This window comes from Eleutherodactylus coqui, chromosome 11, assembly GCF_035609145.1.
Source record: "Eleutherodactylus coqui strain aEleCoq1 chromosome 11, aEleCoq1.hap1, whole genome shotgun sequence".
NCBI lineage: Eukaryota > Metazoa > Chordata > Amphibia > Anura > Eleutherodactylidae > Eleutherodactylus > Eleutherodactylus coqui.
Window position 1 is genome coordinate 42,945,482 of NC_089847.1, and position 21,354 is coordinate 42,966,835.

Below are 21,354 nucleotides of genomic sequence, written 5' to 3' on the forward strand. Positions count from 1 at the left end.
GGCATTATAGAAGTGGGGATAAGAAATGGGAAAAGCATGAAAACAGAAGGAAGGGGGTAAGGAAGTCAAACCTAGCAATACAAGTCTGGTTTACTATGCCACTAAATCTGGAGAATGAAGATCCGTGGAGAAATCCTGTGATATCTCAACTTCTGATATAAATTAATTATTCAACCTACATTGTTAATCGGCAGTAGGATAAAATCAGGACTGGTTTATAACCTATGGAGACACAAGCTGGTGATATGGAAACGGCAGGGAGTGCAGCTATAGAGCGCAAGCAAAAGACAAAAGTGCAATAAAAGACATTTGCAACTTTTAGACCTCATTCGAATGTATGGGTGAGGTAGCATGTGGATACAAATGTTGCATGTTTTAGTGATTTTTTTTTTTTACAGGCAAAGCAAGTTTTTAATCTGTTCTACCTGTAAGAAGTATTTGGATAAAAAAGCACAATAAACTTATAGGATGTATGAAGGAGGCACTTGCCACAAAAAAGTCCCATGATGTTCACTGAGCAGTTATGCTTTCTTTCTAAGTCTAAGACATCAGGAAGTCCTCTGTGTTATAAAGGATGTCCCAGTGAAGAGATTACTGGTATTTCTTAAGGTCATACACTCTATTATACATAAAGGTGGACCTACCTTTATGTATAATAGAGTGTATGACCTTAAGAAATACCAGTAATCTCTTCACTGGGGCATCCTTTATAACACAGAGGACTTCCTGATATCTTAGACTTAGAAAGAAAGCATAACTGCTCAGTGAACATCATGGGACTTTTTTGTGGCAAGTGCCTCCTTCATACATTTTTAAAGGGGTACCCCAGACATTTACCATTGATGAACTATCGTAAGGACAGGTCATCAATAGTTGACCAGCGGGGGTTCACCGCTCAATCACCCTACAATCAGCTGATCCTCTGGCTGGCTGCCTGTACAGTGAGACTGTATATCTGCATTGGTGGTCAAGGCAGGAACTATAAGATAGGGTGGCTTCATTCACACTGAAATCAATGGGAGTGATGCCTTTTATTACACTTTCTACTCCTCACTGCAGTTAGAGCCAAAAGTGTAGTAGAATGCATTGCTCCCATCTATTACACTTTCAGCCCTGACCACCAATGCAGACAACGCTCAGGAACTATCCTAATTGAGCATCCATATACTAGTGCAGCAAAGGGAGGTGGGACATCTTACTTTACCAGGAAGGTAGGTAAACTGAGACAGACTTCCATCAACTTCCTGTGAACCAGAAAGGCAGATATGCCAAGTACAAGAGGTGAGGGAAACAGCAACATATGGTTTGGATGAAGTTTTCCAAGGTTTGTTAAAGTTGACCAGGTAAACAAAGTTTCTGCTTACTGGTCAACTGTAATAAACCTTGGCAAACTTCTTCCAAACCGTATGTTGTTGTTTCCCTGACTACTTGTACTTGGCATATCTGCTCTTTTGGATCACATGGAGTTGACAGAGGTCTCTCTCGGCCTACGTACCTCCTTGGTAAGGTAATATGACCTACTTTCCTTTGCTGCACTATTGTATGGATGTTCATTCAGGGTAGTCGCTGAGCGCTGTCTGCTTTTCTTGTTTTGTGTGTCGGATATTTGCTGATCACGGACTATTTAATCCGGCAGTGGTAACTGGGGCTCTCCATTGTGAATTTCTGTGCTGGACGGGGATTTAGCGTGATCTATTAAGGTTTATAATCAAGTCTATTCCCGAGTTGTCCTTTTTGGTTGGATTTTGGAAGTGCCGTCTGTTTTTTGTACATCTCATCTGTATACCAATGCGGATGTCCAGCCCTGCTGCACTGATAGAAGGCTGGAGAATCAGCTGATTGGCAGGGATCACAAGCAGCAGACCCATAACGAATAACGTTTGATGACCTACCCTAATGATAGGTCATCAATAATAAATGCCCAGAATGCCCCTTTAAACAAGTTTTTGAGTAACGTTAAGGGGGTTGTCCATCCACTTAGAATTAAAAAAAAATGCTCAGAATGCTTTAAATTAATAGAAGTAGTCATACTTACTTTACCGATCCTCCACCACTCCTAATCTCATGCTTCCTGGGGACCCTTCTAGTCCATGTATGTCCTGTTCCCTGTTACCACAGACAGGTGACTGCTGCAGCCAATAACTGACCACAGAAGTGACCTGCTACAGGCGCTGATAGGCTGCAGCAGTAACCTGTCTGTGTCAACAAGAACCAGGACAGCCAGTGATTGGCTGGAGCAGACACAGACGTGTCAAAAGGGTACAGGAAGTACAATAACCAGTGAGGGAGCCCTGAGAGCACTGGCCTGGTGGGGATTGGTCATGTATTGCCTTTTTTTTAATAGTATTCTGAGCATTTTTTGTTTAGGAGCCACTGCAGTGATTTTTTAAAATTCATTCTTTATGTAGCTATTCCCCACCAAGTGAACAAGTGTTACCTTGGTTAGTTACTTGTTTCTGTTTAAAACTCACGTTCTTTTTTTCCTCAGGTGGTCATGTGATCTAAATTCTGACCAGCTCAGATCTGCTTGGGTTTACGATCTCAGAAACTAGTCAGATTCTAAGTTTGTGCGATGTTGTTGTATGAATCCTACCACAAAAACTAGCTACAGGAGGATACAGAAACTCCTATCACAGTTACTGATGACGATAACACAGTTATAATAGAGGAGATCACAGCTCACCCTTCTGACTGTAAACTTATGGTCTGTAGCTTATTTAGGTGAATATAGAAGGTAATGATAATTAAACTATGGTATAGCCTTAACTAATGCTGTGCTGATGCATCATGGGATAGATGTGAAACAAAGTAAGAAACATCAAGATCGTGCTTGATAAGTGGCAGGCAATCAGGTGAGGAGAGCAGTGATGGAAAAATGTGTTTTCCGAAGTGTGGCCTTTTAATATAAGTGGCTGGACAATCCCTTTAACACGTAATAATGTGACCCGTTTCTATCTGTTTTTTTCTCTGCACCTGTATTTTTTTTTTTTTTATTGGGCAAATGCGATCAGTTTTTGCTCAGTAGAAAATAAAATAGTCAGAGGCAAAAACAAATCAAATACTGATGAAATACGGTTGGAATGTGATCTGTAAGACAGCCATGTAGAATACGCTTACCTACAAGTAGTATAAGAAGATGATCAAGAAAGAAAGAAATGCGAGAGACTGGATACCTACCGTTGTATAAATCAGATCATATATATATATCTATATATACATACACATATATATATATATATATATATATATATATATATATATATATATATATATATACACATATATACACACACCTATGTATTGTGTTCAACAAAGCCATCTGTCATACATACATGAGCACTGAGCATGCACCAGGGTGCGCATCATGCAAATCTAACACGTGTTAAGTATATTGTAAATCAACCCCTTAAAAGAAAGGCTATAAGGCATATTAACTGGAGGAATTATGGGAAATTCTGCATGCAAGCGAGCAACAATATTTCATTTCTAATCAACAGCAGAAAATAAACAGTTTGGTAAACAGTTATTACATTAGATGGGAGAAAAACATCTGTGAGGGCTGCTTTCCTTGTAATTATTCTAGCTATTTTACATTAATTCGCACCGTGAGTTACTTTGGCTGTAAGATTTCATTTGTTCTCAAGATTCCAGAACACGGCAACCACGGAAATCTTAAGAAAGAAAGGTGCCAAATCTTTTAAATAAGAACTGTGTGTGTGTGAGGTGGGGGGGAGTAAGCCAGAATTGATAGAAATTATTCATATCACAGTGAGTCTCTAGTAAAGCTGGCGGGGGGGCAGTAATCTGGCTGAAATTAACATAAACTATGCAACTGAAAATTACCCAGGAAATACAACTGCACTGGGCCTATGTGCTGATATTTACACTGGCTAATAAAGCCTGCGGGTCTTAAGTGCAACGGAACTATCGGCCGCACGAAAACTAGCCCTTTTTTCAGGCGGCCATGCTTAGAAATAAAAAGCAGTGGTAGACAAAAAAGTAACACATGGGGGAAATGTAACCCCCCCCCCCCCCCCCCTGCAAAAGTTGGAAAATAACTCGCATATCTAGATTGAGTATTGAATTGATATGGGATTTTTTGTAATAATGATCTGGAATATAACAAAGACAATTCCCGTTTGTTCAGTTGCATTAGTTCTTATTAAAGGGAACGGGTCATGAAGTGCTGACGGGAGGTGTGACAAAAAATTGGTTAAAAAGCAGTTGGGATCGGGAGAAGAGTTATTGGGGCGGCGCTCTGTTTGTTTTTTCCTGCCTAGCTCAGCTAGATTCAACAGACCAAAAAAGAATCTGGGCAGCACTCCCTTGTAGAAGCTTCGGTGGAAGTGGTGCACTAATGTACTAAAATTGGAAAACTGGCAAGACAATTGTATCAAAGGTGCTGCCGGTCTATTACTCTGGTCAACCAACGGTCTTGGTTGTATAGCGTAACTGGGGTGTAAGTCGTGCTTGCTCACTGTTGCTCCATTCATTTCAATAGGCGCACCGGAGAATGCAGAATACAAGTGCTAGGCAATTTCTAATGCTCTCACTGAAATGGACCACTGCTACATTCATTGGGGGGGGGGGGGGGCCTTGATAGTCATCTACTTTATATCTTCGCACAGCCCCTTTAAATATAGTTCTTAGTGATGTGAGTGCTTGTTGGGATCTCATGCTAACTGCGGTCTGAGCAGCGTGAATCTTATGACAGACTCCCTTTCCACAAACTCCTTGTTGGACCCTCGCCCCCTTTTGATGACAGTGATCCAAAGCCAACAGTGTAACTTTGCTTTATTGTTTCCATTGAATCTAATGGATGGTACTAGGTTGTTTCACCAAGCTTATTTAAAGCTCTCATAACATGAGATCTTGGGCAATGATCCATTATTAAAAAAAAGGTTATAGTATATTATATATATAATATTGTTTGTGACGGCCAACAGCAGACTATAGTATGCCAAAGATATAACATGTCTTGTTGGAAAATCTCGCTGTCATCCACACTAAGGCAGGAAAAACAAAGATTTTCCATCAAGACCCTACATCTTTAGACCCACAAACCCCAATAGTGCAGTTTTAATGTTTTGACAACCCCTATAGTAAGCATTGAACTATCACATGTTGCAGCTGGTTGCAATAGTTCTGAAGGAGAGCTGTCTCGTATCAGTGCAGATGGATGTAGCTGGTATAACAGAAGATGGTGCTTACTGTTGCAAGTTCTACATTTAAGTGTGTCTATGGGGTACTAGTGAACGGTCATGGGCCAGGAAGACTCGTCAGCCAGTCTCGTCTCGTCTACCATTAGTGGAATAATTTGTACAAACGATCCTACAGATGACTGATGAAAAAGTTTGATGTGTATGACTAGCCTAATGCCTGGCAATCAGGTTTTATTGTTGGTGTAGCTGTACCTAAAAACCACACTCCTTGCAGTGGCAGCAGGAATCGGCTGTGCATGTAACTCATCGATAGATCAGGTCCACCACACATTGGGAGTTGATGTTAGAGAGGCTCTCCGTTTTGGCTTTAAAGCAGGGTCCCTAGCAAACGTGGCCCCTCTAATATGCAACACCTTCTTTATTCTTCTATTAAAGAGGTTCATGCTAAGATATGATCAACTCTGAAAATGTTGACAATGAAAATGAGAATGATGACTATTATCCAGTGTAATGGATAAAGAAAGTGTACAAAATTGGCTGCTTTACGCTAGAACCAGCACCCCTCTCTTATCCAAGGGCTAAGTTGTAGCTCAGTGCCATTCAAGTGAGTTGGGCTGAGATGCAATACCAGAACAGCCCATGGACAAGATGGAAGAATCCATGTTATAAACTCAACCTCTTTGGTTTCCCTCCACTTTCGAGAAGTAATAACTTTTTCTGTTGATGTAGCAGTCTGAGGGCTTGTTTTCTGCAGGAGGAGTTTAATTTTTTTTAATGTGGGGGAATTGTTTTTAAGATGTACACATTTCAGCAGCAGTGACATGCCAACATTATCCTGCGAGTCGGTACAAGTATGTCGATACCAACTTTCTTTTTTGCTGAACTACTTTTAAAAAGAAAATCAGTTTTTTTAAAAGATATTTTATGGTTGTCAAATTCTGACTGCCGTAACCTTTTATCTTTCTGTTAATGGTGTTGCCCGGGGACTTGTTTTTTTGTGGGATGACCTTGTTTGTGTGAAACGCTGAGCGGGTAGCATTTACACGTAACGAGAAGCCAGCGATCCAGCAAGTTTTTTCCACTTAGGCCGGCTGTCCACGGGCATTGCAAAGTCCCGCGGCAGATCTCTGCCACGGGAGCCGCCGCCGAATCTCTGCCAGTCAGCCCTATATAATAGATAGGCTGGCCGCGGAGAATCGGGGGAATTCGTAGCACGCTGCGGATTGCCCGCCGCGAGCGAAGATCGCGATGATTCTCCGCTCGTGGACAGGTGTCGGCACTTTCTATCCCCGGCGAATACATGTTCGTGGACAGGGGGCTTTACTAAAAGTCAGTGTTAACGACAAGTGAATGAATAGTGAGTGATTTACACTGGACGATTATTGCTCAACTTCTTTCAAATGGCGAGTTATTCTTCTCCACATATATATTCTTCACCCCATCACCCAAAATACTAAGCCACGTACGACTATATTGAGACTGATCATTGCCAGCTTTGTGTAGGTCAAACAAAATAATACAAAATATATGCAACTATTGTACCAATCACAAGACTTTGCCTCCAGCTTGAGTCTGCTATGTTGGCCCTTTAGCAAGCTTAGTGGTGCTACAAAGTTATGAGTAGTGGAAAGTAATATAATGTATTTTTGTCACGTCTTCTATCAAAGGTCTTCACCAATAACCAAGATAATAAATATGTTTTACATGAAGAATGCAAATGGCCTTGTAAATATTTTATAAAATTGTTATATGCCTCCCAAAAGCTGTAAGTCTTAATTGAGTAAAGGCCATTTTTTTGCAGTCAATATATGGAAATGGAAAATGCAAATGCAGTGTTTTCTTCTCCTGCAAAGACCCTTGAGGTGGCAGCCCTTTTCACAAATGGTCTCAACTTTATTATCAATATAATTTGGCTTCCCTTTTTTAAGGTCCCCAAAGCCCTTGTTGCTATCTGCCGGCTGCTACAAGAAGAGCAATTGCAGAATTGCTTTGCCACGTTCTGCAGGGGAACAAACCCTGGGCGCTGCCAGCTTGGCGTTGCAAGAGACTTGATATCACCACTTAAACAGGCACCGAGATGAGAGACCCCTGCACTGCCACAGAATCATTACAAATATCTCTTAAAGGATAGCAGACCGAGAAGTGAGAGCAAATTTGCCTTCCGCCCAATATAAGGAATTTAGATTGGCAAGTCTAGAGGGCACAGTTCACTATTTCGATACCAGCTCATCCAAATACACCACTATATATTTTCTAATAAGTGCTACATTGCATTTGTTGTGTTTTATGCAGTTTTTTAAATCACATCTGATACAAAGATAAAGTGGCGTAGTTGACCATAACAACCCAACGGAGTCTAAGTAATTCTTTGCTACTTTTCCTTTAAATCAGTTTTGAATCCCCCCCCCCCCCACACAATGTTGTATTTATGCATTCAAGAAGACGTAGGTTCCATTGAATATATTGGAATGCCTTAGTGCCTGTCAAACTATAGGAAACATCAACTAAGCTATGGTGCTTGTAATTTAGTTGGCGTGGAGTCTGGGGAGCCTCTCTTCATATCCACCCGGTCCCCCATTGCTGGGGTATCCCCCAAAGTCGGCAAGCACACACCAGCTTGATTCTTTTCAGATAGCTGCATGTACGCACCTCCCATTCGTCTTTGTGGGAGCGCACAGTCTTTTGAAAAGAGTCAGGCTTCTGTGCACATGCTAACTTCGCTGGGGGACACTGTAGCAATGCAGGACTGGTTGAGTATGAAAAGAAGCTCCCCAGAGCCACGTCACCATGACAATTGTAGTTCATGACAGGTTCCCTTTAAAAGAAGTGATCATTCTTAGCCTTTATGCTTAAAGGGGTTGTCCCATAAAACAGTATAATTATCCAAAATCGCTGGCGGATCATCGACCGTGGACAGGCAGCCTAAAAGAGACACCAAAACTATTTTCGAGATAGGAAGCAAAATCAGAAACCAAACTGGGGAAATTCTGCCAGATAAGTAGAAGGTCGTCTATATATCTCCCATACAAACAGATCTTTTACAGAAACGGGTTATGGGAGGCATATAGACAAGACTCCTCCCACAGAGCTTAGCGAGTGATGGGGAGAATAATGATCTCATGGGGCAACCAAAAACGTGTAGGGAAAAAAACTGTCAAACATATAATTGTGAGAAAGTAAAAAAAGATGCAACATGTACTCTTTTAGACCATCTGAATAATTGCTATTAACTCCTGATGATGTCTGAGGGCATTAATGGTTACACTGTGTGGATAAGTGTATAAAGAGAGGAAACGTCTATAGTAATCCAAGAATAGTGATTAAACCATTCTAAATCATCTAAAGCCTGGAATGGCCTTGGTATCTTTAATGTGGCCAAGAATTCTGGCCCCCAATGGTTGCAGTAGATACGATCAAGCCATATACTGAGGCATTCGAACAATGAGCCATTACTAGCTATAATTGGGTGTGGAAGGAGGAGGAAAGCCTTTTTTATGTATTTTGGATAATGGTGGAATATAGGGCAGGCTGGAGAGTCCACCAACAAATCATCATATAGTTTTTGGTCCATCATCCCTGAGGACAAACCTTCCTGGAGCAATCTGGATAAAGCAATTTTAAATGTTTCTGTTGATCAATATTAAGAGACCGGTAAGTGGAGGTGTCTGAGAACAATACAAGTACTTCATGTTCATATAAAGCTTTGTCAAGTATCACAATAAAACCGCCCTCATCTGCAAGGATTGAGAGTCATATCTTCTAATGATTTTCTTTGGTTAAAGTTTTTGTTTGGAAAGGATAAAAATCCGGATTGAATATTTTTGATTCATTAATGGTTGTAGAAAAACACATTGACAGGAGAAATGGGCCCATCTCGTAAATTGAGGAGAACTCGGAGTAGTTAATTCTTCAAACGTAATTTCCAAAAGGCAGAGCTTGTTGTCCAGTGCTATTCATAAAATTAACTTGATCAGAAGTAGTAGGAGTAACTGGAGTAGTATTTTCTGATTGACGAAGATTTTTAGTACTTTCAGATAATTTAGAAATCATTCAAAATTTCAACATTATGGTCATGTTTGAAATCAGGATCATTCAGAACATTAAAGTTATATGATAATTTTTTTGTATTTTTCAAAATAGGTTTCAAATTCCCATTTCTTCAATAACATTAACCCCTAGCAAAATAGTGGTAACAGCTAAGGACCAAAAGCAAAAAATAATAAATAAGGAGAAGACAAGGGGGAAGGGGGTAAACACATGAGGGAAGGCTGGGGGAATTAGGGCTGTATTTATTATTTATCGTGTACTTTTGTCTGGATTGGAGTATTAGGAAGGGCCCTTCAAAAGTCCAAGTTGAAGGTTATATTCCTTCATAGGTTTGCTGGTATGTGGGGAGTGGGGGATGCACTTGAAGGTAGACTAGGGTTGACTGGATGGCTGAGGGATCTAGCAGAAGAATTCCACAGGTGCATGGTGAGAGAATATTGGTACCAAGACGTCCAAGCTTTTTTGTATAATGTTTCATGGTCCATAAGGATGGCTGCCAACTAGAGATGAGCAAGCACTCAAATGCTCGGATGCACGTTATTCGAGTCGAGCTTTTCGTAAAATTCAAAAGCTCTACTCGAGTAACGAACCCCATTGACTACAATGGGAGACTCGAGCATCTTTGTATGTGGAACGCAGGGTCCCGAGTTTTTTTTTTCTTGATTCGGGGTCGAACACGACTTGATGCTCGTTCGAGTACGCTAATACTCGAACGAGCATCAAGCTCGCCAGAGTACGTTCGCTCAACTCTACTGCCAACCTCTCGTTGACCATGATCCAGGATAGTTTAGTTTTTACAATGGAGTAGTATTTTCTATAGTAGGAATATTGGAAAAATGTTTCTTCACAGTTAATAGTGGTAAACATTTATGGACATCTTCGATCGCCTGAATCAGGTTCATTTTACAAAATTGAGACCTTTGAAAGAATAGATAACTGTGCACAATTCGAAACAGTTGCTGATAAATTGACAGCTGGTGAAACATTGTTCACATAGGATGTTTGTGGTTGCGTTTCCGCATGTAGTCGTTTGTCCCAGTGTTTTCTATGGCTCTCAGTCATTGGTTTTTGATGGATTTGTGGAAGTACGCTGGATGCTTGCAGAGGAAAAATGAGGAGTCTGGTGAGCTGCATAAGAACGAGCTTTGTGTTTGTTTATTTGAAGCCACAAAATAATTGGAAGAATCATCTGTATCTGAAAAATCAGTTTATACATCAGACATATCCGGATCTGAGGAAGAAAAACTCACGTTTTTGTTGTGGGTATTAGACTTCAAAATAGATTTTGGCTTCTAGTTAAGTGTTTTGCGCTGTAAGCGCCAAGTATACACAGCATTAGTCTGACAGTCATGTGTGTCTTGTTCAAACTTGGATTTTTTGATAGAAGTAATAGGATCTTCTAGTTTAGAGAGGTTATCTTGCAAGGATTTGTGCAATGTCATATAATCTTTAGGAGTTTGGTATAATTGGAGTGAAGATTGAAGTTTCCTGCACGACTGAATGAAGGCGTTTAAGTTTCTCATGCTCAAACAAGATGATCAGCTGCATCAAATCAAGTTAACATGTAGAAAGTAGAAAAGATTCAGGATATTCAAATGTGGGAGTCTTTTTGATTTGTACATCATGTAGTATCACTTTTTAGAGACATACTGTTCTAAAGTAGAAACATCCCACCGAATGCGCAATTGTTGTGTCGTCTGTTTTACCAAGATGTTCATGATGCTTTTTATATTCTATAGATCATCATTCACATTGGACAGTACAGAAAACAGTTCAGCAGCCTTATTTAAACATGCCGAGTTAATTGGAAGTGAAACAGTGGACTAAAAAAAAAAAATCACTGTCACTAAAATATTAACTTGATAATATCATGGAGTATGGCAAGGGTTTAACCCTTTCCAATCCACTGTCTGACGTCTAAAGACATTCTGATTTGAAGGCTGCACAGCTTCGGTGTCGGAAGACATCCGGCAGGGTATTCTTACTGTATATTACTGGCCGCTCTGTTGTTGGGGGCCTCTCCAGCATGTCACATACCGCAGTACTGGCTCTAGCCAGCATATGGTGCCATTGTATAATGGCAAAAAGAGAAAGCCCCCTAGGAAACCCTGAATCCAAAATTGGATTGCAAAGAGTTAATACATAAGTATATTCCTGGCTACATTAAAGATACCAAGGCCATGTTACAGGTTTTGGATAAATTAGAATGGTCTTCTCACTATTCTTGAATTACCATAGAGGTGTCCTCTTCTTACACAGTTATTCCACACAGTGGAGTCATTAATGCCCTCGGGCATCATCAGGATGCTTATACTCTATTAGATCATCTGAAGAGTTGCTATATATGTTACACTTTACTTCTTTCTTATATTCCTACAATTTTGTTAAGTTTGACAAAAACATTTTTCTTCAGGTTTGTGGTTGATCTATGGGCTCTTCATTCTCCCCATCTCTCGCTAAACTCTCCATATATCTCTACGGGAGCAGTCTTGTCTATATGCCTCCCATAACCAGTTGGTATGGAAGATATGTAGACGACCTCCTACTGATCTGGCTGGATTCCACCAGTTTGGTTTCAGATTTTATTTCTTATCTCAATAATAATAGTTTGGGTCTCTTAACTTTCAGCAACATTCTGTCTCTCTTTTCTTGATGTGTTCCTAATTGGACACTCTTTATCAAAGAAAATTAATACTAAATTGTACAGGAAGCCCTCCCCTGGCAACTCTTTATTACATGCACAGAGTTGCCACCCCCTCATATCGTTAATAATCTCCCAGTAGGAAAGTTTATTAGAGCCAAATGGGTATGTTCATTGGAAAAAGATTATAAATGTGTGTTGTGTTATTTCTGACAGGTTGTGCCATTGTGGTTACCCCAGTGGGATCATAGATGGAGCCAAAAATATAGTAGCATCAAAAACCAGGTATGACTAGTGGGCACAATCTAAATGACAAGCCAACTGTTTGACGCAGTTTAGACCACACCAGACACACCCTGATACTGCATCTAATAATTCTTTAGTTTTTTCTACTAGTCATAATGTGGATGTTTTTGACATTAAAGTAAATCGTACTAATAAATCTACCTATTCTTATGCAGGATGATTTCTCTCACCCTTCTCCAGCTAAGTATCAACTATGTCATCAAGAAAACGCGTAAAATAAGCAACATGATAGCTCCTAGCCTAAACAACTATGCTACTTTGACATCTCAAAATTGGCTCATGACTAAAGGTTGTTTCTCGGCAGCATCCAGACATTTTTTTGGAAATCCACCAAGGGGCTATATCCTCATTTACAGTCACTGGCATTGTAAGGGTGTTCGGTCCAGCTAGAGGTGGAGATTGGTTTTAAAAATTGCTTTTAAGAAAGATTCATTGGATTAGTTGATTAAAAACCAGATTGCCACATGGTCTTAACCTCAGATCTGATCTTATGCTTATATACTGATGTTTTTGTATTTTTTTATTGGCTTTCATGTGTTTAATCTCCTTCTTATGTATTCATTAGTAGGCGTGGTCATGCTTTTGTTACCCTTAAATTACTTACTTCTTGTACAGGCTACATGCTATGATTAAAGGCCCATTTACACGGAAAGATGATCGCTCAAATGACAGCTTGAGTGACAGTTTTGAGCAATCATCTTTACATAACTCTAAGTAGCTAATTAGCTACTTAAGAGTTATGCAGGCAGAGCGGGATACCACCGCAATAGTCTGGGGAACAATGCAGCTGTTTTGTATATGCAAACAGCTGCTTTTTTCTTGGTGCTTTCAGCTGGTGTCCTGCTGAGAACTGCCAGCGGGATACCAGCTGAAAGAATACCATCAGCGCCGCCCGCTGAGATATTAGCTCACGGCTAATTTCTAGATGACTAGAAATGAGTGATGAACGAACCGTGCACGAAAAGTGCACAATGGCCGTGCGTTTAGACGCAACGGTTATCACAAAAAAGATGGCTTTTGAGCGATATTAGTTGTGTCTAAATAGGCCTTTAGGCTTACTTTTTTTACTGAAAGACATGGGTCCCAATTCGCACATGTGAACGTTTTTACCTTTCTATAGATATATTCTAAGAGAAATGCTGGAGCTATATACAGAGGGTGGGCAAAAATATGGAAACAGCCATACGAAATGCATGCCCTAAATTACATGGGATTATGAATCATATTTAACAATACTACCTGTAAATTTTAAACTATTCTAAAAAAGGAGCAGCTCAGTGCTAATGATTAAAATCCCAGCAGATCCCTCCTAATGGTCCAGCATCCATACATGTGTACTACAGCGGAGTTAATAGGTGGTTCTGTAGTTGTTACATGATGCAATAATCTGTATAGCCACGCCAACAAGTGTAATTGTCTTCGAGACAGCATTCTGCGCAATTGTGAGGAAATCGTGGCAGAGCTGATGAAATTCCAACACGGTCAAATTGTTAGAGCCCATATGGCGGGTGCCTCTGTAACAAAGGTAGTGGAACGTTTTGCTGTATCACGAAAGACCGTATCCAAGATTACGACCGCATGCCGACGGGAAAAAACGCATCCGACAAACACCAGCGTAGACGGAAATGTGTGTCGACTGACAGAGACAGACGATCATTGCATAAGGTTGTGATGAAAAGGAAGCAGGCTACAGCTTTGGTGTTTCCATATTTTTGTCCACCCTCTGTACATTGTTTCTCCCCACTGCATTCCTGAAAAATCGGCTTTGCGCCATTCTAGTACATTCTACTTTATTGGAGGTTGGCTGTATGGCATAACGCTGTGGATCCAGATTTTTAATGAGGTGTATTTCCCCTTTTTACTGTTTATATATAGCTATCTCCTGAGGCCTTATTCTTCTAATCCACATTGAAAAACTCCCATTTAAACAAGCAATTTTAATGACAGGCAACGTTTTGTTCCTATTTACAGCCTAAATTCCGAAAGCATGTCATAATACATACCCAACAGGATCACATTGTCCGGGATTCAAATAACATCCTTGAGTTGTCATAAGTAATAAGCCTGAGCATTGTCTACAGACTGACGGACCTGCCGGTAGTGACATAGCGAGGCCGTTCAGCTACCATATACACACATAACAGCGGCTGCAGGCGATTTTGCTATGACAAATCCATTTGGAGAAATTCACTGCGTTTTGCCATAAAAGTGCACACAGCTACATCCACTCAAATGTCAGGACACAAAAAACGCGGAGCATAATTGCCTGTAAAGTGCTGACGAGCGACAGGTGCTTTTTTGCATGACTAAATAGGCGTGCATTTGCTTTAGAAGAAGAAGTCCATTTCTCAATATGTCCATTTCACTATGACAATGAACTGTGTGATACAGCACCGCGGGGAAGGAAAACCTAATTGTATTATCGGGAGGGTATTAGCAAAAGGCGAAAAAATGTAAAATCTTACCTATCATGTGGTTGGCAACGTGAATCTGGATTTCTCTTTCATTTTCAAAGGTCATCTGGCATTTGATGCATTGATAAGTCTTCTTCTATTAAGTGCGCAAGAAAATAAAAGCAGCTGAAAGATTATGCACATTCACAAACAGGGGAAAGTAACAACTTGCAGTCAAAATGCAGTAAGTCATTGTTTTTTTTGAAAATATTCATGCAACCAAAGTCAGCTGGCAAACCATGGTGAACGGCTTTTTTCCTATGGTCAAGAGTAGTACCTATTTACATATGTTAATACTTAGTGGGGCTCCTTTGGCCCTAATGACATCACATACTTTCTACTAACGTCTGATACACTTCAGCTGGTATTTCCCTCCATTCATTCTGCAAATGTCTGACAAGTTCTCTCAGGATGATGCATCACTATAACAGTGCAATGGAGCGTCATCACTGACAATGGGCAATAGAAGAACATGCTATGGAGGCTACTCCATCTTCAAATCAGATGAACGTACCTGGATGTGGAGGATTCTGGGGAAGGAACACCTTTTGCCCGAGTATGTTATGCCAATAGTTAAGAATGGTCTGGGGATATTTTAAGTGGCATGGTTTTGGTCCGTTGGTTGTAGTGGCAAGATCCTTGACCACAGAGGTCTACCTTGGCACTCTACACATAATGTACTGCCAACAATGTGGCAATACTCGATAGGACTGGCCTGCACAGAGTCCTGACCTGAACCCTACTGAAAATTTTTGGGATGAGCTAGAATGTTGACTCAGGAAATACCTATCTATTTTCTTTGACAGAACTTGCCAGACGTGTGCAGGATGAGTGGAGGGAAATCATGTTGGTAGAAAGTTTACTACTGAGGAGTATTGCAGGCTGCATGAGAGCATAATTCGCTGCGTGCCACCCGAATGTGACAGTTATGTGCCATGGAAGAAGTACGCAATGTGTACTTACTGCAGGTCACTATTTGCCATGCACTATCTTGGCGTGTATGTGCGCCAAGATAGAACACGTTGATACAGATTGGTACAGCGTATCCTGTGCGCAAAACCCGAAATATGGCCATATGAAGCAGACCCATCTGATGAAGGTCCTACTAAGTATTAACATATGTAAATAAATACTATTGATTCTCGCTCAGGTGCCCAATAAGTTTTTGGTAGGACAGATTATTCAAAGAGAGTATATAAATATAACGGTAAGCTCATGATTACAGAACATGCAATATAAATTCAATGCCACGGGTTTTTTCAGTGGGGCCCAAAATGGTTGTATTTAGCTTACTGAATATTTTGGATTACACCAACATTTTCATGGCTCCTCCTCCAATGATTCATGGATACATTGATCTCAAACTTTAAAAACATTGACATGAAGTTTCAGGTTGTAAAATGTGGAACTATCTGTAGCCCCCTTTAGGAAGCACCACGGGTAGGCTCCACCTGCTACAGGTTTAGGTACTATTACACATTCAAATTGCTATAAAGATTTCTGGATGCAAACTCTGTATTGACCATCCACAGTTGCAAGAAGTAGTAAGTGAACCCTTTGGAATTTCCTGGATTTCTGCAAATACAATGTGGTCTGATTGATAGCGTTTCCCTGAAAATAAGAACCGGTCTTATAATAATTTTTACCCCAAAAGAGGCCCTAGGTCTTATTTTGGGTGGATGTCTTATTATACTTGCCTAGCAGGCTCGGTCCACGTCCCTGAGCCAATCAGTGCAGCGCTAGATGAACCAATCACAGCCATCACATTGGCTCATCAAGCGCTGGATTGATTGGTTCTTGAGCACTGCACAGCCAATCAGAGCAATCACTTCCTGGAGATGGGATTTATGAATCCCGTAACCAGGAAGCAATTTTCTGTGGGTGGCTGGGGGCTGCAGGAAGCGTGCTGGAGCTATGGAGAGCAATGGGAGTGATGTAGACAGAGTCTGCTAGGTAATGTATTGCTTTTTATGTAATGCAACTAGTGCTTATTTTCGAGGTAGGGTTTATTTTTCAAGCCTCCCCGAAAATCCTGAAAAATCAAGGTAGGGTTTATTTTTGGGGTAGGTCTTATTTTTGGGACAACTGGGTATTTAAGTCACACTTCTAGACAAACACAATCCAACTGAACTAACACCACACAAACTGTTATATCTTTTATGGACCACTTTGAGTAATCATCCGCAGTGCAGGAGGAAAAAGTAAAATAAACCTCTGTGTTAATGACTTCTCCAAGAGCTAATTGACAAAGGTGTTTCAATGAAAAAGCTAAGATTGGAAGTGCTGGTTTCACAATTGCTTTCTCCATTAAATAAAGGCATGCAAAGCCTGATTACCGATAAATCTGTTCTTCCCAGGAAAGACTGGTTAGTGTGACCCATGCCTCGATACAAACAACTTTTAGAAGTCCTCAGAAGACCTGTTATAGAAACGCACAAAGCTACAAAAGGATATCAAAGCATTGCTAAAGCCCTTGGGTGTGCACCAATCCACAGTTTGACAAATTATCTACAAAAAGGAGAACATTCAGGACTGTTACCAAGGAGTGGATGGACATCCCGATAAGATCACTCCAGAAGACAAGCGAGCAATCCGGCAAGAGGTGAGAAAGAACCCAAGGGCAACAGCGAAAGAGTCACAGAAGGCTCTACAAACTGCAAAACCCATGTCCTATTAGAGAAACACTGAAGAATGAGATTTATGGAAGGAAACCACTGTGGTCCAAAAAAACATTACAGACCAAATCCTCATGCCAACTGTGAAGCATGGTGGAGGGAGCATCATGGCTTCAGGATGCTTTGCTATTTAACCCCTTAATGCTATATGACGCACGTTTACGTCATGGCAGCGTTGTACTCAAATCACCGGGACATAAACTTACGTCTTGTGGATGACATGGGATCAGAAGTTAACCCGGACCATCCCACAGTGGGAGTCGGCTGTGACCGATAAATAGGAACAGTGATCCCCGCTGTTAACCCCCCACATGTTATGATCTGTGTAGATTGCAGCAAGCAAAAAGTTCAGGGAGGGAGTGTGCTCCCTCTGTGATGTAATTGGACCGCCACAATGTAAACACGGACGGCTGATGGTTTGCCATGGTAACAGGATGGCAGATACTGGTGTTCCAGTTTGCCATTGCCTATGATCGCTCTTGTAAGGTATTGCAGTACAGAATTCCTGTAGTTATTGGTTATGATTCAAGACCCTTACAGGGACAGAATAAGAAAAATACAAACAAACATATAAAAATTGTGCAAAAGAAGAAAAAAAAGAAGGCATAAAAAACACCTTTTTTGCACCTTCTCTTATTTGTATAAAAAGATAAATTAAAAATTCTACATATTTGGTATAATCATTACTACCGATCTGTAAAATAAATTGAACACACTTTTTATCCTGCATAGCAAAGGACTCATTCACATGGCCGTATGAGTACAATGCTGCAACTTTCATTGCCTTCATTCACCGCGTGTTACACACAGGAAATATGTGTGCATAATACATGGTGGCAATATGCCCGTGTGAATGAGCCCAAAAACTGTGAAAGAAAAACATAAAAAAATGGAGGCAAAATGTTTGTCTCCCAAAAAATGCAATAAAAGTTATCAAAGAGGCCGTATATACTCCAAAATGGTACCAATAAAAACTACAGCTTGTTATGCAAAAAACAAGCCCTCTTGGAGCTCCGTCCATGGAAAAACAAAAGAAAATAATGGGACCTCGAATGCAACAACATTGAAAAAGAGTTTCCAAAAAAGGGTTTTACTTGTGCGAAAGTGAAACAACTTAAAAAAATAATTTTTGCATCGTATTAGTCTGCTGAAAAAATGTATCATATCATTTACGCTGCACCATTAACTCTGTTAATTAATAGAGATGAGCGAGTATACTCGCTAAAGGCAATTGCTCGAGCGAGCATTGCCTTTAGCGAGTATCTCCCCCGCTCGAGATGAAAGGTCCGGGTGCCGGCGGCGCGCAGGGAGCTGCAGGGGAGAGCGGAGCGGAACGGAGGGGAGATCTCTCTCTCCTCCCCCCCCCCCCCCCCCCCCCCGCTCCCTCCTGCTGACAGCCGCTACTCACAGCTCCCCCGCGCCGGCACCCGGACCTTTCATCTCGAGCGGGGAGATACTCGATAAAGGCAATGCTCGCTCGAGCAATTGCCTTTAGCGAGTATACTCGCTCATCTCTATTAATTAACCATTAACTCTTTTTTTTTTTTACAAGCGGTGGAATTGATGTATTTGCTTTCCCTGCTCTAAATAAAAAAATAAAAGTTTAACAATACATTATATGTACCCAAAAATGGTACTGAAAAAAAAACTACAGTTCAACACTCAAAAAAACAAGCCCTCATGCGGCCATGGTGATGGAAAAATAAAGAGTTATAGCTTTTGAGAAGTGGAGATTAAATTCCTTAAGGGGTTAAAGGCCAGAAAGTCTTGTGATCTGGAGGAAAAAAATGAATTCTAAGGTGTTCCAAAACATTTTACAGGAGAACATAAGGGCAGAAGTCAATTTTGATTAGGAGAACAGGGGTCCCACCACAATGACATCACTCTGAAAGGAGCACTGGCTGAACACATGCAGTCAGTGGTCCATTCATTTCAATAAGAGTGACGGGAATACCTGAGCGGGTGTGCTGCTCGGGTACTTGGCAGCCTCATTGAAAGTGAATGGAGTGCCAGTGTGCTTACGCGACCAGCACTCCATTTAGCCTCTCCTCATTGCATGCGGTGCAGTAACCCCGCAATGAAGAGGACAGGAAACACGGCATCCCCAATCTTAAGATCCCCCACTGATCAGCAAGTTGACCCTATGTTGTGGATAGGGGATAATTTACCATTCTAGTACAACCCCTATAAGCTGAAGAGACACAGGGTGAAGCAACAAGATATGACCCATAACACAAGTAAACCAACTGAGTGGTAGAAAAAGAGGATTTGTGTTTTGGTATGGCTAAATCATCCACACCTTTACCCTATCGAGATGTTGTGACCCAACCTGCAGAGGGCTGTGCACACAAGGCATCCTAGAAATATTGAACTAAAACATTTGTAGGGAGAAATTGTTCAAAATTCCTCCTCCATGTCATGCAAATACAGTTTGGTGGAGGCGATTGCTGCAAAAGGGGCTTTACAGGTTATTAAATTCCAGGTTTCACTTAAGGCACATTAGCCTTTAGTCATCTGAACCTGCTTATAATGGCAGTGCCGGACAATTCTCAAATGTGTATGGGGGCAGTTCAACTTTTCCCTGACAAATATGTCGGGAGAAAGCAGGATAGGGGACATTGAATGTCAATGCTGATCCTTTTGCTCCCTTGGGAATAAGCCAGTGCCAGAGCTGTCTGGCAGCAGCTTACCTCCCTAAACATTTGCTAGAGCCAAACATTTGTGTGCATAGGGGGAGCCGATGGAATTAGCTTTCAGACAGTCATCCAACAGTTGTTCAAGGTGTATGGGCGTATCTCCTATACTGTGGATGGTTACTCAATGTGCTCAATAAGAGACATGACCGGTACAACTATTTGTGGGTTATTAGTGTAGTTACATTGTGTTTGTCTATAATTGTGACTAAGATTAACAATCAGACCATATTTTATTAGTAATCAATGCAGAAATCCAGGTAAATCCAAAGGGGCCACTTAATTTATGTACGGTTGCAAGAAAAAGTAACTGAATTACTAGACTAATATGTGAAAGGATTTTGCAGCGTTACATGAAAAATACATTACAAGACCTAAGGCACGGTTGTAAATTGTATATAATGCAAATTCATGAAGGCCGTAGTACTGGCAGATGGAGAGATGAGGACCATACATAGTCTATATAAAACACAGGCATGAAGTTCATCAAGTACAAGATTCGCCTAGTAAGTGAAATAGAAATTAACAGGTAATGCAGGCGCCAGAACAAAAACATTGCAACAACTTAGCTGTTAGGCCGGCTGCACACGACCAGGTCAGATTCCGCATGCGGGTTCCCTCAGTGTAATCCGGCTATGGCCCTGGCAGGGACCCTGCGGACCTGTCATTTCTGCATTTTGGATGACCGTGGCGGCTCGCCTTCGGTCATGTGCAGTACAGATTTTTTATAAAAACTTTATTCCTGCACCATCGCTAGGTGATAACGCGGGTACCCGCAGCCCATCCGCAATGTTAATTGCGTATAGGCTGCAGGTCAGACAGCCTCCATTGACCACAATGGAGGCCGTCTGCGTGGAGTTCGCAACAAAATAAAGCATGCTGCGATTTTTCCTCCGCTTGTGGAATACGTAATTTGCATCCACGAGTGTAAAGGAAAAAGTGGAAGTACATACCTTTCAATGCATGTGATTTGCTGCGGATACGCCACGCAGACGCTGATCGCAATAGGAATCCGTTCGTGTGAAGCCGACCTTATTTTACAAGCATCCCAATGCATATCCATATAATATCAATATTTGTTGGTGACTATATGTACTGTCAGCGATTTGCATCAAAGCGATCCTCTGGTCTCGGGACTAAATGCTGTTCCAGGACTGGAGGGTGAAATGGATGCATTCCCTTCAGTTGTTCCCTGCCATCCCTCCAATTCTCCCGTTTCAGGTCCCTTTTTCGGACATCCAATATGTAGCAATCTTTTGACTACCTAATCACGGTGCACTGCTAGAATTAGACCACTACTGCACAATATCTGCTCTCTGATTGGCCAGTGCTCATCATGTGAGCAGCGTTGGCCAATCAGATAGCAGTGTGCATTAA

General features: G+C 41.1%; 1 protein-coding gene across 1 annotated transcript in view; it reads right to left on the reverse strand.

Moving 5' to 3' along the window:
* Positions 1-21,354, reverse strand: part of ZNF423 (zinc finger protein 423) — a 264,463-nt gene that overhangs the window by 108,338 nt on the left and 134,771 nt on the right. The window contains exon 5 of the mRNA XM_066583927.1: positions 14,622-14,706. Within this exon, the coding sequence (XP_066440024.1) occupies positions 14,622-14,706 (85 nt within the window). The remainder of the gene's footprint in view (positions 1-14,621; positions 14,707-21,354) is intronic.